The sequence below is a fragment of the Merops nubicus genome, unplaced genomic scaffold, assembly GCF_000691845.1.
Source record: "Merops nubicus isolate BGI_N331 unplaced genomic scaffold, ASM69184v1 scaffold6555, whole genome shotgun sequence".
In the NCBI taxonomy this organism is placed as follows: domain Eukaryota; kingdom Metazoa; phylum Chordata; class Aves; order Coraciiformes; family Meropidae; genus Merops; species Merops nubicus.
The window spans coordinates 1-11,571 of record NW_008611532.1 but is presented as its reverse complement, the minus strand read 5'-3'; the positions used below and the strand labels follow the sequence as shown (position 1 = coordinate 11,571).

The following is an 11,571-nucleotide window of genomic DNA, read 5'->3' as shown; positions in this document are numbered from 1 at the left end:
ACACTGACCTGCAGTGACTCACCCTGACTGCATCCCCGTAGGGTTTCCTGTGACACCTCCAGCAGGGGAGGAGCCAGGCAGCTCCTCTCCACCAGGCCTGCCTGTCCTCTCCAGGAGGAGGCATTTCTTCAGCCCAGGGCTCCAGCTTGGCACTGCTTTGTCATCTGCAGATGTCATGAGGGGACTTTTCTGACCATTTCTAATGAGGACAGCTTATTCAAAACAGGGAAACACTGGCAGCTTTCTTCTCCCCTTCATTTTAAGGACTGTTCATCATTCCAGCATCACCCTTTACCTGCAGAGAGAGGAGGGAATGCAGGTTAAGCTGTGACTCCTGTAGGGACCTGTGTGGCATGGATGAGAGGTTGACATTGCTTTACAGAGTGAGCATGCTGATTGTCAGGGGTAGAATCATAGAATTCTTTAGGTTGGAAGAGACCTTTAAGATCAAGTCCAACCATCAAGCCAACACTACTAAGTCCTCTGCTAAAACAGATCAGAATCTGTCAGGGCTGGAAGGGACCACAAGGATCCCCCAGTTCCAACCCCTCTGCCATGAGCAGGGACACCTCCCACGAGATCAGGCTGCCCAGAGCCTCCTCCAGCCTGGCCTTAAAGACCCCCAGGGATGGGGCCTCACCCCCCTCCCTGGGCAACCCATTCCAGGGTCTCACCACTCTCCTGGGGAAGAACTTCCTCACATCCGGCCTGAATCTGCCCACTGCCAGCTTTGCCCCATTCCCCCCAGTCCTGGCACTGCCTAAAAAGTCCCTCCCCAGCTTTCTTGTAGCCCCCCTAAGATCCTGGAAGGCCACAATAAGGTCACCCCAGAGCCTTCGCTCCAGACTGAACAGCCCCAACTCTCTCAGCCTGGCCTCACAGCAGAGCTGCTCCAGCCCTCCAAAGGGGAGAAGCAGAAGGGTCGTGTCCCCAGGGGTTGTGCAATTGGTGCTTGATCAGCAGTTATGGTTTGAGTGCTAATGTGTAGCAGGGAGGTGCAAGAAGGACTGACATCAACATTTTGGGTTGGTGTAAAATTGGAGACAGAATCCAGACCTGTACCTTGAACAACTCTTTAATATATTGAATATCTGCCATGCTGACTTTATTGTCTCCTTTATTATGACTGATCTGGCTGTATCCTTGATGTTTGCTGTAAATAATTATTACTGTTCTGTTACAGAATGTGCCCACTTGCTTTTAGCCCATAATGCTCCAGTGAAGGTGAAAAATGCTCAGGGATGGAGCCCTCTTGCAGAAGCCATCAGCTACGGAGACCGACAGATGAGTAAGACCCTCAGCTTCCTAATTAATCCCTAGTTGAGGCCTCAGAAGAGGAAACCAAGGCTTTTCAGGCTAGGCAGTTGTTATGATACTTTTATTTTAGCTCTAGGGAGAGTTTGTCTGAATCAGCTGGACATCTGTTCTATCTAAATGACACAACAGGCTCTACACGTGTCTGTTGCCTTGATAAGAAAGGAATTGCATCAGGGCACATAAAAGTAGAGTTAAAGTCTTGCTTAAAGTGGTTGTAGGAGTTACAAATGAGTGTCCTGTGTTCAAACTGGGAGCTGGGAGGCCAGCAAGGGTGCATGGGACCATCTTGTTGGACCTGCTCTGTGTGGTCACCCATAGATGTGATGTATCACTTGGCAGTGGGACGTTGCTTTTGTGCTGCACCTCAACAGGCCAGGGGATAAACAGAGGGATTAATTAGTTACTTCAGGTAGTAGTGAAGAGAAAATTACCCTGCTGCTGCTTACTTGTGGATGTTCATAGTATTTGGTGTTACCACGTCCTGTGGCAGACATGGAAACTTGTTATATATGAATAATATCTTAATGTATTCTCCAGATATTAACACACTAGTTTGTAATATTAAACAACATTCTGCTTGTCAGCTCCTTGCCACTGAATGATTTTCTCAGTGTGAGTAGATGTTACACAATCTATAAGCTCATGTTTGATATCGTACATGTGTACTCACATGTTTATTAATAGGTGTGTAAAATACCTGTTGACCTGATTGGATGTGATATAATATAAATAATTATTGGGGCTTTTCTTCCTGTTGTGATCAGCGTAGGCGACGTAGAATTACTGTCACTTGAATGACTCCAAAGCTGGGTGAAATGTCACATTTCTGTTGTTTTTTTCCTTTTAAATTATCAAATATTGACAGCGACCTGTAATTAACAGAACAGATTTGCCTTATGGCTGGTTTCTGTTTAGTCACAGCACTCCTGAGGAAGCTGAAGCAGCAGTCCAGGGAAAGTGTTGAAGAAAAACGACCTCGATTATTAAAAGCCCTGAAAGAGGTGAGTTCCAGGCTGTTGTGTTGCCAAAACGAGGTCATTGTGGAAAGCAGCAGCTTCTCTTCTTAACTATGGGTCCTCTGGCAAACTGTAAAGAGTTTTTTTTGCTTCCTTTTATAAATTTCTGTTGCTCTTAATAGCTGTCTTGTAGTGCAAGCGTGGGGCTACCTCAACCTGTCACCAACACGTGCTCATTTTAATCAGGTCACCCCTTAGTTTGCTTTTGCTTTGCCTACAGTTTAAAGGAGTTGGCTGGCATCATTTTGTGCAGGTAGAGGGACTTTTCTATAATGACCTAAGCATATTTCCAGAAGGGAAATTGAGATCTCTGTGTGAATACTCCTATCTGAAAGGTGACACATTAATTTAAGCCAGAACATGTAATTCCATGGGGTTAGATGTGATCAAAGCAGGCAAAGAGCTCTGTCAATCTTTTCTGTTTTAAATGCATATTTACAATTAATCTTTCACAATCCACAGCCTAATAGCTGTAAAGTATTACTTGAAAAAATTCATTAAAAATGGGTAGTTAGTGAGTGACACAATTTTATCATTATTGATTCTACTGTAGTTAAAGCTTCAGAAACGTTTACATTCAGGGTAAATTAAAATACTAACATGAGAGAAGAAGTTTTCTGTGGCCAAACACAACTCCTGCCTCTCTTCCAGCAGAATTTGACAGTTGTCAGTCATACTACAAAGCTTGTTAATGTATTCTTCTTTTCATCTCAGCTAGGTGACTTCTATCTAGAGCTTCACTGGGATTTTCAAAGCTGGGGTAAGCAACTGCAGATTCCTTTCACAGAGAGATAATCTAATCAGTCTTCATCACACTGCTTCTCTCAAGCTTCAGTTCTCATCTGGTTTGCATGCTGGAAAGTTCACCAGCCATTTCTCAAGATCTAAATTCTAAAGGACAGACAACTTTTTTTTTCTGAATTATTTTTGCTTATTCATTTTGGAGTCAAGTTCTGTTGTGTAATCCAGTGACACAGTATGGGGGGAACAAGCTGTTGTTGACTTTAAAAAATAGGTTATTAGAAGAGCAAAATATTAAAACATCTCCATCTGGTTGATTGGTGTGACTACAGAGCAGTGGTTTCAGCCATTCAGTTGAGGAACTGGACTTGAGCCAGGGTGACCTGGAAGTGCTGGGTTAGCAGTTGGACTTGGTGATCTTAAAGGTCTCTTCCAACCAGAATGATTTTGTGATTTAATGTCCTGAACTTCAGCCTCTACTCTTGAGTGGTGGCTGTCAGTTAAGTGTAACTGAGGGGTAGCATAAAAGAGAGGAGAGAGGCACAGAGTGAGAGAAGTGAGTGCTCAGTGATGAGACTGCAGCCTGGCTCGTGGTGGGTGATGGTGGCAGTTGGACGTGGCACAGAGAAGGTGATGCCAGAGGTGCCCCTGGGGCCTCCCTGTGCCTCTGTTCACCTGGTTCAGTTTTTTCCACATATTCTCAAAGAGAAAAAGATGCCCTAGGCAGTGCCTCTGTCCTAATTCTTACATTTTAGAGGTGTTCTTAACCCTTTGTGGCTCCTGCTGAGGAGGGTGTTGCAGTGCCCTTGTGATGAATTTGGTTTATTGCCCTAAAGTCCTTTTTCAGAAGGACATCTGCAGCCTCAGGTTTCCATCTCATAACACTAGACAGACTCTCCCTTCCACAAGGCTTTAACATTTGGTGTTTGAAGCACAGTGCATTGGATGGTTTTGTGGGTGTCCTGCTTTGGTTGTAGCTGGGCTTTCAGGTGGTACAATACTCACATAAAAACTTCAGACAGCTAGAAGGGAATTTGTTAGAATTGATAAAAGCTTTCCCTCTGGCTGGGGACATTTTAAATTCTGTACCATCACAAATCAGTTTTGCAGTTATTAATTGGGGTACCCCTGGTATTAGTTGTGTTGGGAGTATGATGGGAAACAGGCGTGCTGTGTTTGTATCAGAGTGCCTCAAAGTTCACACTAGGGCTTGGTTTTAACAGCAATAATTCACAGAGGAAGCTCAGTGTCCTAATTACATTCTCTCCCTCCCTGCAGTGCCTTTACTTTCCCGAATTCTGCCTTCTGATGCATGTAAAATACACAAACAAGGTATAAATATCAGGTAAGCACTGACTGCCCAGCATGTGCCAAGCCATAAATCCCTGTGTGTTGGTGAAGTGCTGGGTCCCAGCATGGTCTGGGAGGGATCACTGGGGAGTCTGCCAGCACCTCTGAAACCTGGCTGCTGGGGGTGAGGAGTGGCTTGAAATTCACACTCTTTTTTTTTTCTCCTCTATTGATCTGAATCCTGCTTCCTTTCCTGAGTCACTCAGAGGCAAAACAGTTAAGCTGTATAAGGCTTTGTCTACCAGGCATGATTAATTGAGGAACAGGAATTTGATCTCTTTAACACCATTTCAATTAAATCAGCTTTCTGTTTTTGGTGGTAACTGTTGCTGCTCCCATCTGTAGTAAAAAAAAAGGGCTACTGGTTCTCTTTTAAAATTGCTTGATGGGACAGATCCACAAACTCAGCAGAGTGCTTCCAGACTCTCACCAAGCTCAGCTCTTGAGCTGGTTCAGCTGGGTTTTAGATTCAAATGCCTTTTCTGCCTTTTTCCTTCAGGTTCCAAAGCTTAAAACAACCAAAAAGTCAAGAAGGTCATTCAGAAGATTGAATCTGTAGACAATGTTGTCCTATTAAAACCATTAGCATAGGGTGTAAAGTGACTTTTTAGGTCAGACTTGAGCCTGAGACTAGTTTCTTGTGTTCTTTTTCCTTCTCATTTGTGTGCTCTGCTTGGTACGAGCATGGCAATGAGTGGAAATAGCTACAGATTCTTGAAATTGCAGGCTAATGGCATATGATGGGTATTAAGCAGTCAAATTATTAAGCAGTCACCACTTAGAGCTGCAGTGGTCACTAAATTTAGGTTCTTGAACCACCTCTGTTAAAACAGTAACATTCTAACAACAACAGATATGAATTGTTTGATCTTTTTCCTTGGCTCCTAGCTATTCAGGTCAGCAAGAGCATTTCTTTTGTGTTGGAGAGGGGGGGAAAAATAGAAATAGTCACTAAAATAAGTCAAATTTAAACAATAAAAATAGGCAGTCTGTTTCTTAGTCCTCTTCATAATCTGGGTCATGTCCTAATACTTTACCCAAAGCAGTGGCTGCTGCTTGCAGAGCAGGATGCTGATCACGTGGAGGGGTTGTATTTCTCAAGAGTAGTTTGCAATGCATTTATAATGGCTGAGGTGTTATAATGTGGAATTTAGTAACTGGTAATAGCAATTTTTTGCTTGAATTTCTGCATCCAGGCTTCACTTCTGAAATCTTCTGTGAAAACTTGTGCTTTAGGGGTTGTCATTAAAAAAAAAACAAAACTGAAATTCTTCTGCTCACAAACTGAACTTCCTGCTGGATTTGAGTGGTCGTGGGTAACTTCTGGTGTGTTTTCACAGGCTGGACACAACTCTCATAGACTTTACTGACATGAAGTGCCAACGAGGGGATCTGAGCTTCATTTTTAATGGTGATGCTGCACCCTCTGAATCTTTTGTAGTTTTAGACAACGAGCAAAAAGTTTACCAGCGAATACATCACGAGGTAAAGACCTGTGTGAGTGCAGAGTGTGAAATCCCTCAGGCTTTCACCTCCCATCAGAAGTCTGACTTATATGAACAAAAAAGACCCAAACGAGCTCCAGAGGAATGCAAGGCAGAGAATTGGGTGCTCAGTTGTTAGAAATGAAGTTTATAAAGTGACAGAAAATTTTGATCTGAAAACCAGTGCTTTTGAGCACAGACTTCTCAAGGAGGAAAGAGCCAGAATCTGAGTCCTCTGGGAAAATCTTTTCCCTTTCTGAGTAGGAAAATGTGTTTTGAGTTATGACATGCTGCTTTTAATTAAATTTATTTCTAAATGTCCCTTAATTGAGGTGTCCTCAGGTGAGATTTCAGACTTGCTCACCCCTGCTTTGCATCTCTTGAGTCACCCCTGTGGCCAGTTCAGTTGTTAACAGTGCCAGGGTCTGACTCACTGGCCCCATTGTCTTTAATCAAGTTTTTAATTACAGCTTTACCCACGGATCCCTCAAGCACATGGATCTTTGCCTGTGGAGAGGGTGTGGCTGCTGAGCTGCCAGATAAATCACCCTTGGATGCTTTATTTGCATTCATATGTGAGATTAAACTATTTTGGGAACCATTTGGCCAGAGCTTCTATAAAACAGTTTGAAAACTCAGGAAATGCTGCTTCTGGGAAGAGTTCCAAAGGAAAAGGTTTCTTGATTTATTTTTAGAAGTAGTAATCATGATTATTAGCTTCTAATCAGTGTTTGGAAAAACCTTTTCTCTAGGAATCTGAGATGGAAACAGAAGAAGAAGTTGACATTTTGATGAGCAGCGATATTTACTCGGCGACGTTATCGACCAAATCCATCACCTTCACACGTGCCCAGACTGGGTGGCTGTTCAGAGAGGACAAAACAGTAAGCTGAGAGAAAATGTCCCAGGCTGCATCACCCTGGGCAGAACAGTTCAGACAGCAGGATGCTGGGCCTGGGGAGAAATAAGGAGTAAAGGAATAAGATGCTGAGGGTGGAGGAAAACTGTCTCCCCTCGTCCCCGTCCCTGAAATGTCACTAGTGTGACCGTGGCCTTTGGGAGGAAAAAAAGTAGCCTGGAAGAAAAATGCCAAACTGCAGATATTGAGCAGGGGGAGAACAAATTGTACAGAAATTTACCTTATTGTAGGAGCTCCTGATCTCTGCAAATTCATTCCAGGGAGGAATCTGTGGCTCCTGTTGGACCAGATGACCTTGAAAGGTCCCTTACCACCCAAACCAGTCTGTGATTCTTTGATCTTGCTGCTGAAGGGGATTTTAGTCTGATTTCCCTTCACCACTCTTAAATTCTTCATCTTTTGAGTTTTTAAGTTTCCATTGCTGCGAAATACCTGCTCCTGATGGAGTCCTTGTGTTCCTGCTGTCCATGCCTCACTTTGGTTGTCCTCTGGTAGCTCCTGTGCCCGCTGGTGTAAATAGCAATGTTTCAACCCTGGAGTCCCCTCACTGCACTGAACCCCAGTTTTTTTTGTCTGTACAAGAATTTAATGTTTTTTATCTTCTCTGAGTCATTAACATCCAATTCCTTTCATGCAGGAAAGAGTAGGAAACTTTTTGGCAGACTTCTACTTGGTTAATGGGCTTGTATTAGAGTCGAGGAAGAGGAGAGAACATCTGAGTGAGGAGGACATTCTTCGGAATAAAGCCATCATGGAGAGCCTGAGTAAAGGGGGCAACTTAATGGAGCAGAATTTTGAGGTAGGCTTCAGTGATCCTTCACAGGAAGGGAATTTTTTGCCTAGGAGAACAATCTTTCACACCAGTCATTTGGCAGAATCTGTAGATGATGTTTTGATTCCGATTGTCTTAATTTTAAAATTGTCAATATGACCTAGGAGTATAATTATGGTGATGTGTTAATGAATTACCCTGATTAGTGCACACACACTGAGGAATTTCTGTGATTCTATTTGGATGTTTCAGCCTTAATTTGTCTCTTGTAAAAGATGATGGTTTTGGCTGTGACAAATCACTCTTTTAGACCAAACATTTAGTGTTCAGAATTCCTTTTGGGTGCTCTTTTCAATCCTTGAGCTCCATTAAAAGGGCCTAAGCCTGTTATTATCACCATGAAATCAAGAGCTATTCAGAGCCAGCCAGACATCGTGTGGGGACACACCCACAGCCTTTGAAAAATGATTAATTGATTTCTGTATCAGCTCCTGCTTTGCTCTCTGCCATTGTGGCTCTTGAATGAACTGCTTTAACCCAGGCATTAAACCAGCCAGCCTGCATGCAGGACACACTGTGGGGTATTAAACCAGCTGAGGGGGGGGGGGCTGTGGGAGCTGGAGCAGCCCAGCAAGGTCCCAGCTCCACGCTGGAGAGACTGCTGCTGGTTTTGGTGGGACTGGAGGGGGGGGTTGTGCCAGCTGAGGGGGTGACAGGGTGTCTGTCCCACAGCCCGTCCGACGGCAGTCCCTGACGCCGCCCTCGCCCAACACCATCACGTGGGAGGAGTACATCTCTGCTGAGAATGGCAAGTGAGTGCCCCTGGGACCCTCCCTTTGGGCTGGTTTGTCTCTTTGGGGTGGGGGTCTCCCTGCTCCCCGTGCCTTGGCACGTGAACAGGTCTAAAAGGGGCACGTCTAAGCTGCCCTCCCTTCCTGAAGGAAGATTTTCTGACAAATTACTGCTGTAATTCATTCATCTTTCCTGTGTTTGAGCCAGGATGGATATTGAGGCAGAATAAATAGATTATGCTGGAACAGCTGTTCCTGTTGGGACAAAAATACCGACGGGTAGAAGACTGCTTTGTTTAATCTGATTAACTGCAGGGAGTTGAGCAGGAAGTCCAGGCTTTGAGCCATCGTGGAGGAAAAGAGTTCTTATCTTATTTGTTCCCTACCTCTTCCTCTCCTGCAGCAGGATTTTTCATCCTGTGTTTTCCTGTGCTGCCTTCTAGTGACAGCAGAGTAACTGTCCCACTTTCTCTGAGATCCTAAAGTATGAAACAACCCTTTTTCCAGCTCCTGTGATACTTTGCTCACATGCAGACTACTTTAGGTCACATCTGAAATCAGCTGTATTTATTCCTGGGTAGTTATTACATCCTTCTGCAGTGTTCATGTGGAATTATTTGTAGTTTCCCTGTCTTTGTCTTGTGTCTTGCTTTAGCAGAACTCAGAGAAATCTAAATTAAAGTGGTCAATGACTCATCTGCACTGTGCACAGCTTTTACTTGGAAAGGATTTCCTTTGTTGTAGGGATTCTTTACTGACATTTTCAAACCTGAGTCTTCCTTCCTCTAAAACTGATGTTTCACTGAGAGAAAACCTGACTTTGTCCTTCTCCCCCCTGCCCTTCCAGAGCTCCTCACCTGGGCAGAGAGCTGGTCTGCAAAGAAAGCAAGAAAACCTTTAAAGCCACAATAGCTATGAGCCAGGAATTTCCCTTGGGAATTGAATCGTAAGTCCAAACTGTTGACCACAGATGTGATTTGTAGGAGATGTTTTCAGGCATTTGTGGGCTGCAGAATTCTTCTTCAGCCATGGGAGTTTGGGGGAGTGCAAGACCTGTGAATGAAGTCGTGCTGCTAAGTCAGCTGCTCAGATTGGAGACCCCAGAGCTGCTGAGGCTCTTGCTGGCAGAGCCCCACGCGTGGCTGGCTGGGCAGGAGCAGAGTTTGGCCAGTTTAACCTGTCACCCAGGTTCCCCTGGGCTTAGGGCTCAGCCTGCTCCATTTAATACTTCTATCAGTGATCTGGATGAGGGGATTGAGGCACCCTCAATAAGTCTGCAGATGATAAGAAGCTGGTTGGGAGTGTAGATGAGGGTCAGGGGGCTTTTCAGAGGGACCTGGCCAGGCTGGATTGATGGGCTGAGGTGACCTCAGTGCAGGACCCAGGACTTGGCCTGGTTGAACAACAACCCCCTGCAGTGCTCCAGGCTGGGGGGAGTGACTGGAAAGTGCTTGGCAGAAAAGGACCTGGGGGGGTTGGTCAACAGCTGGCTGGAAATGAGGCAGTGTCTGCCTGGGTGGCGTAGAAGGCCACCAGCATCCTGGCCTGGTTCAGCACTGGTGTGGCCAGCAGGACTAGGGAAGACAGGGATTGTCCCACTGGACTTAGCACTGGGGAGACTGCCCCTCAAATACTGGGGTCAGTTTTGGGTCCCTCACTTCCAGAAGGACCTTGAGGGGCTGGAGCGTGGCCAGAGAAGGGCAACGGAGCTGCTGGGGAAGGGTCTAGAGCCCAAGTGTGGGGAGGAGCAGCTGAGGGAGCTGGGGGTGCTGAGCCTGGAGCAAAGGAGGCTCAGGGGAGACCTTCTGGCTCTGCACAGCTCCTGACAGGAGCCTGGAGCCAGGGGGGGGTCGGGCTCTGCTCCCAAGGGACGAGCAACAGGACAAGAGGAAACGGCCTCAAGTTGCCCCAGGGGAGGTTGAGGTTGTCCCTGAGGAACAATTTCTTGCCCTGGAGGGTTGCCCAGGGCTGTGCCAGGCTGCCCAGGGCAGTGGTGGAGTCCCCACCCCTGGAGGGGTTTCCAAGCCGTGGAGATGTGGTGTGAGGGACACGGGGCAGGGGGGACCTGGCAGTGCTGGGGTTAATGGTTGGTCTTGATCTTGAAGGTCTCTTCCAACCCAAATGATTCTGTGGTTTTATTCTAGTACTCATGTGCCTGATTCTACAGGTTTCTAAAACATCTTTGCCCCTAACAAGCTTTAGCCCAAAGTTGTGTCCTCTGAACCAGCACAGATCTGTGCTGGGTTCTGTGCTCCTGAAGCAGGAGGTGTGGTGCCACGTGCTCCAGGCTCCTGTGAAAATGGGGACAGGGAATTGGTGTCTTCACCTTTGTTTGTACACCTCTGGTGGCAGGATGGAGATCACCAGGAGCTGAACATGGGCTGTGGATGTTGAAGCTCCAAGGAGATGGACATACAAGCACAATGCAGTTTTTTTTATCAAGTCGTTTTTTATCACCTTGCTCTTTTGGGTCAGTTTTATCTTTTCTAGAGGGAGGAGCTTGTGAAGTAAGAATTTGTAATGAAATTTGTTTTCTTTTTCAGATTGTTGAATGTTTTAGAAGTAATTGCACCCTTCAAGCACTTTAACAAACTTAGAGAATTTGTTCAAATGAAGCTTCCACCAGGCTTTCCTGTAAAACTAGGTAAGGAGACCACAGAAAGCCTTGTGGCTTCACGTTCCCAAAACGTGGGCACTTAGGCAGTATCTTCAAAGCTTGGGCTTAGTTTTGGACAAGAACTCTCTCTAGGTAAGAGTGTCTGGCTGTAGATTTCAGGAGAAGATGATGGAAGTGATGTTGGGTGGGAAATCTGCATCTGGAAGGTGCAGGGTTTTTTGACCTCTTGCCACCTGGAGACCTGTGTCCTCTGCTTGTATGGATTCACCTGGATGTTCACAGCACCTTAGTGTCCATGTCCTCAGTCTGCATCAGGAAAGGAAAACTGCTTAATTAATTCTATTAACAGGTTTTGGAATGGTTTGGAATTGAGCTGGGTGTTGTTCTGTGCTCGGGGTGTCTGGGTGTATCCTGAAATAGGTGGTTTTATTTAAACCACCTCCTTTTTTAGGAGCTTTGAATCCCAGAATCCCAGACTGGCAGGGGTTAGGAGGGACCTCTGGAGATCACCTCATCCATCCCCTGCTCCAGAGAGCTAGAGGGGGCCCTGAGCTCTTGCTCAGC

The 11,571-nt window shown here is 45.6% G+C and overlaps 1 protein-coding gene across 1 annotated transcript in view; it reads left to right on the top strand.

Annotated features, from left to right (window-relative positions):
* Positions 1-11,034, top strand: part of ANKRD13C (ankyrin repeat domain 13C) — a gene marked incomplete at both ends in the record, with an annotated part of 13,908 nt that extends 2,874 nt beyond the window's left edge. The window contains 10 exons of the mRNA XM_008941239.1: positions 1,184-1,288; positions 2,233-2,318; positions 3,048-3,093; positions 4,353-4,419; positions 5,765-5,909; positions 6,661-6,792; positions 7,465-7,626; positions 8,332-8,411; positions 9,238-9,336; positions 10,934-11,034. Of these exons, the coding sequence (XP_008939487.1) occupies positions 1,184-1,288; positions 2,233-2,318; positions 3,048-3,093; positions 4,353-4,419; positions 5,765-5,909; positions 6,661-6,792; positions 7,465-7,626; positions 8,332-8,411; positions 9,238-9,336; positions 10,934-11,034 (1,023 nt within the window). The remainder of the gene's footprint in view (positions 1-1,183; positions 1,289-2,232; positions 2,319-3,047; positions 3,094-4,352; positions 4,420-5,764; positions 5,910-6,660; positions 6,793-7,464; positions 7,627-8,331; positions 8,412-9,237; positions 9,337-10,933) is intronic.
* Between the last annotated feature and the right edge of the window lie 537 nt (positions 11,035-11,571).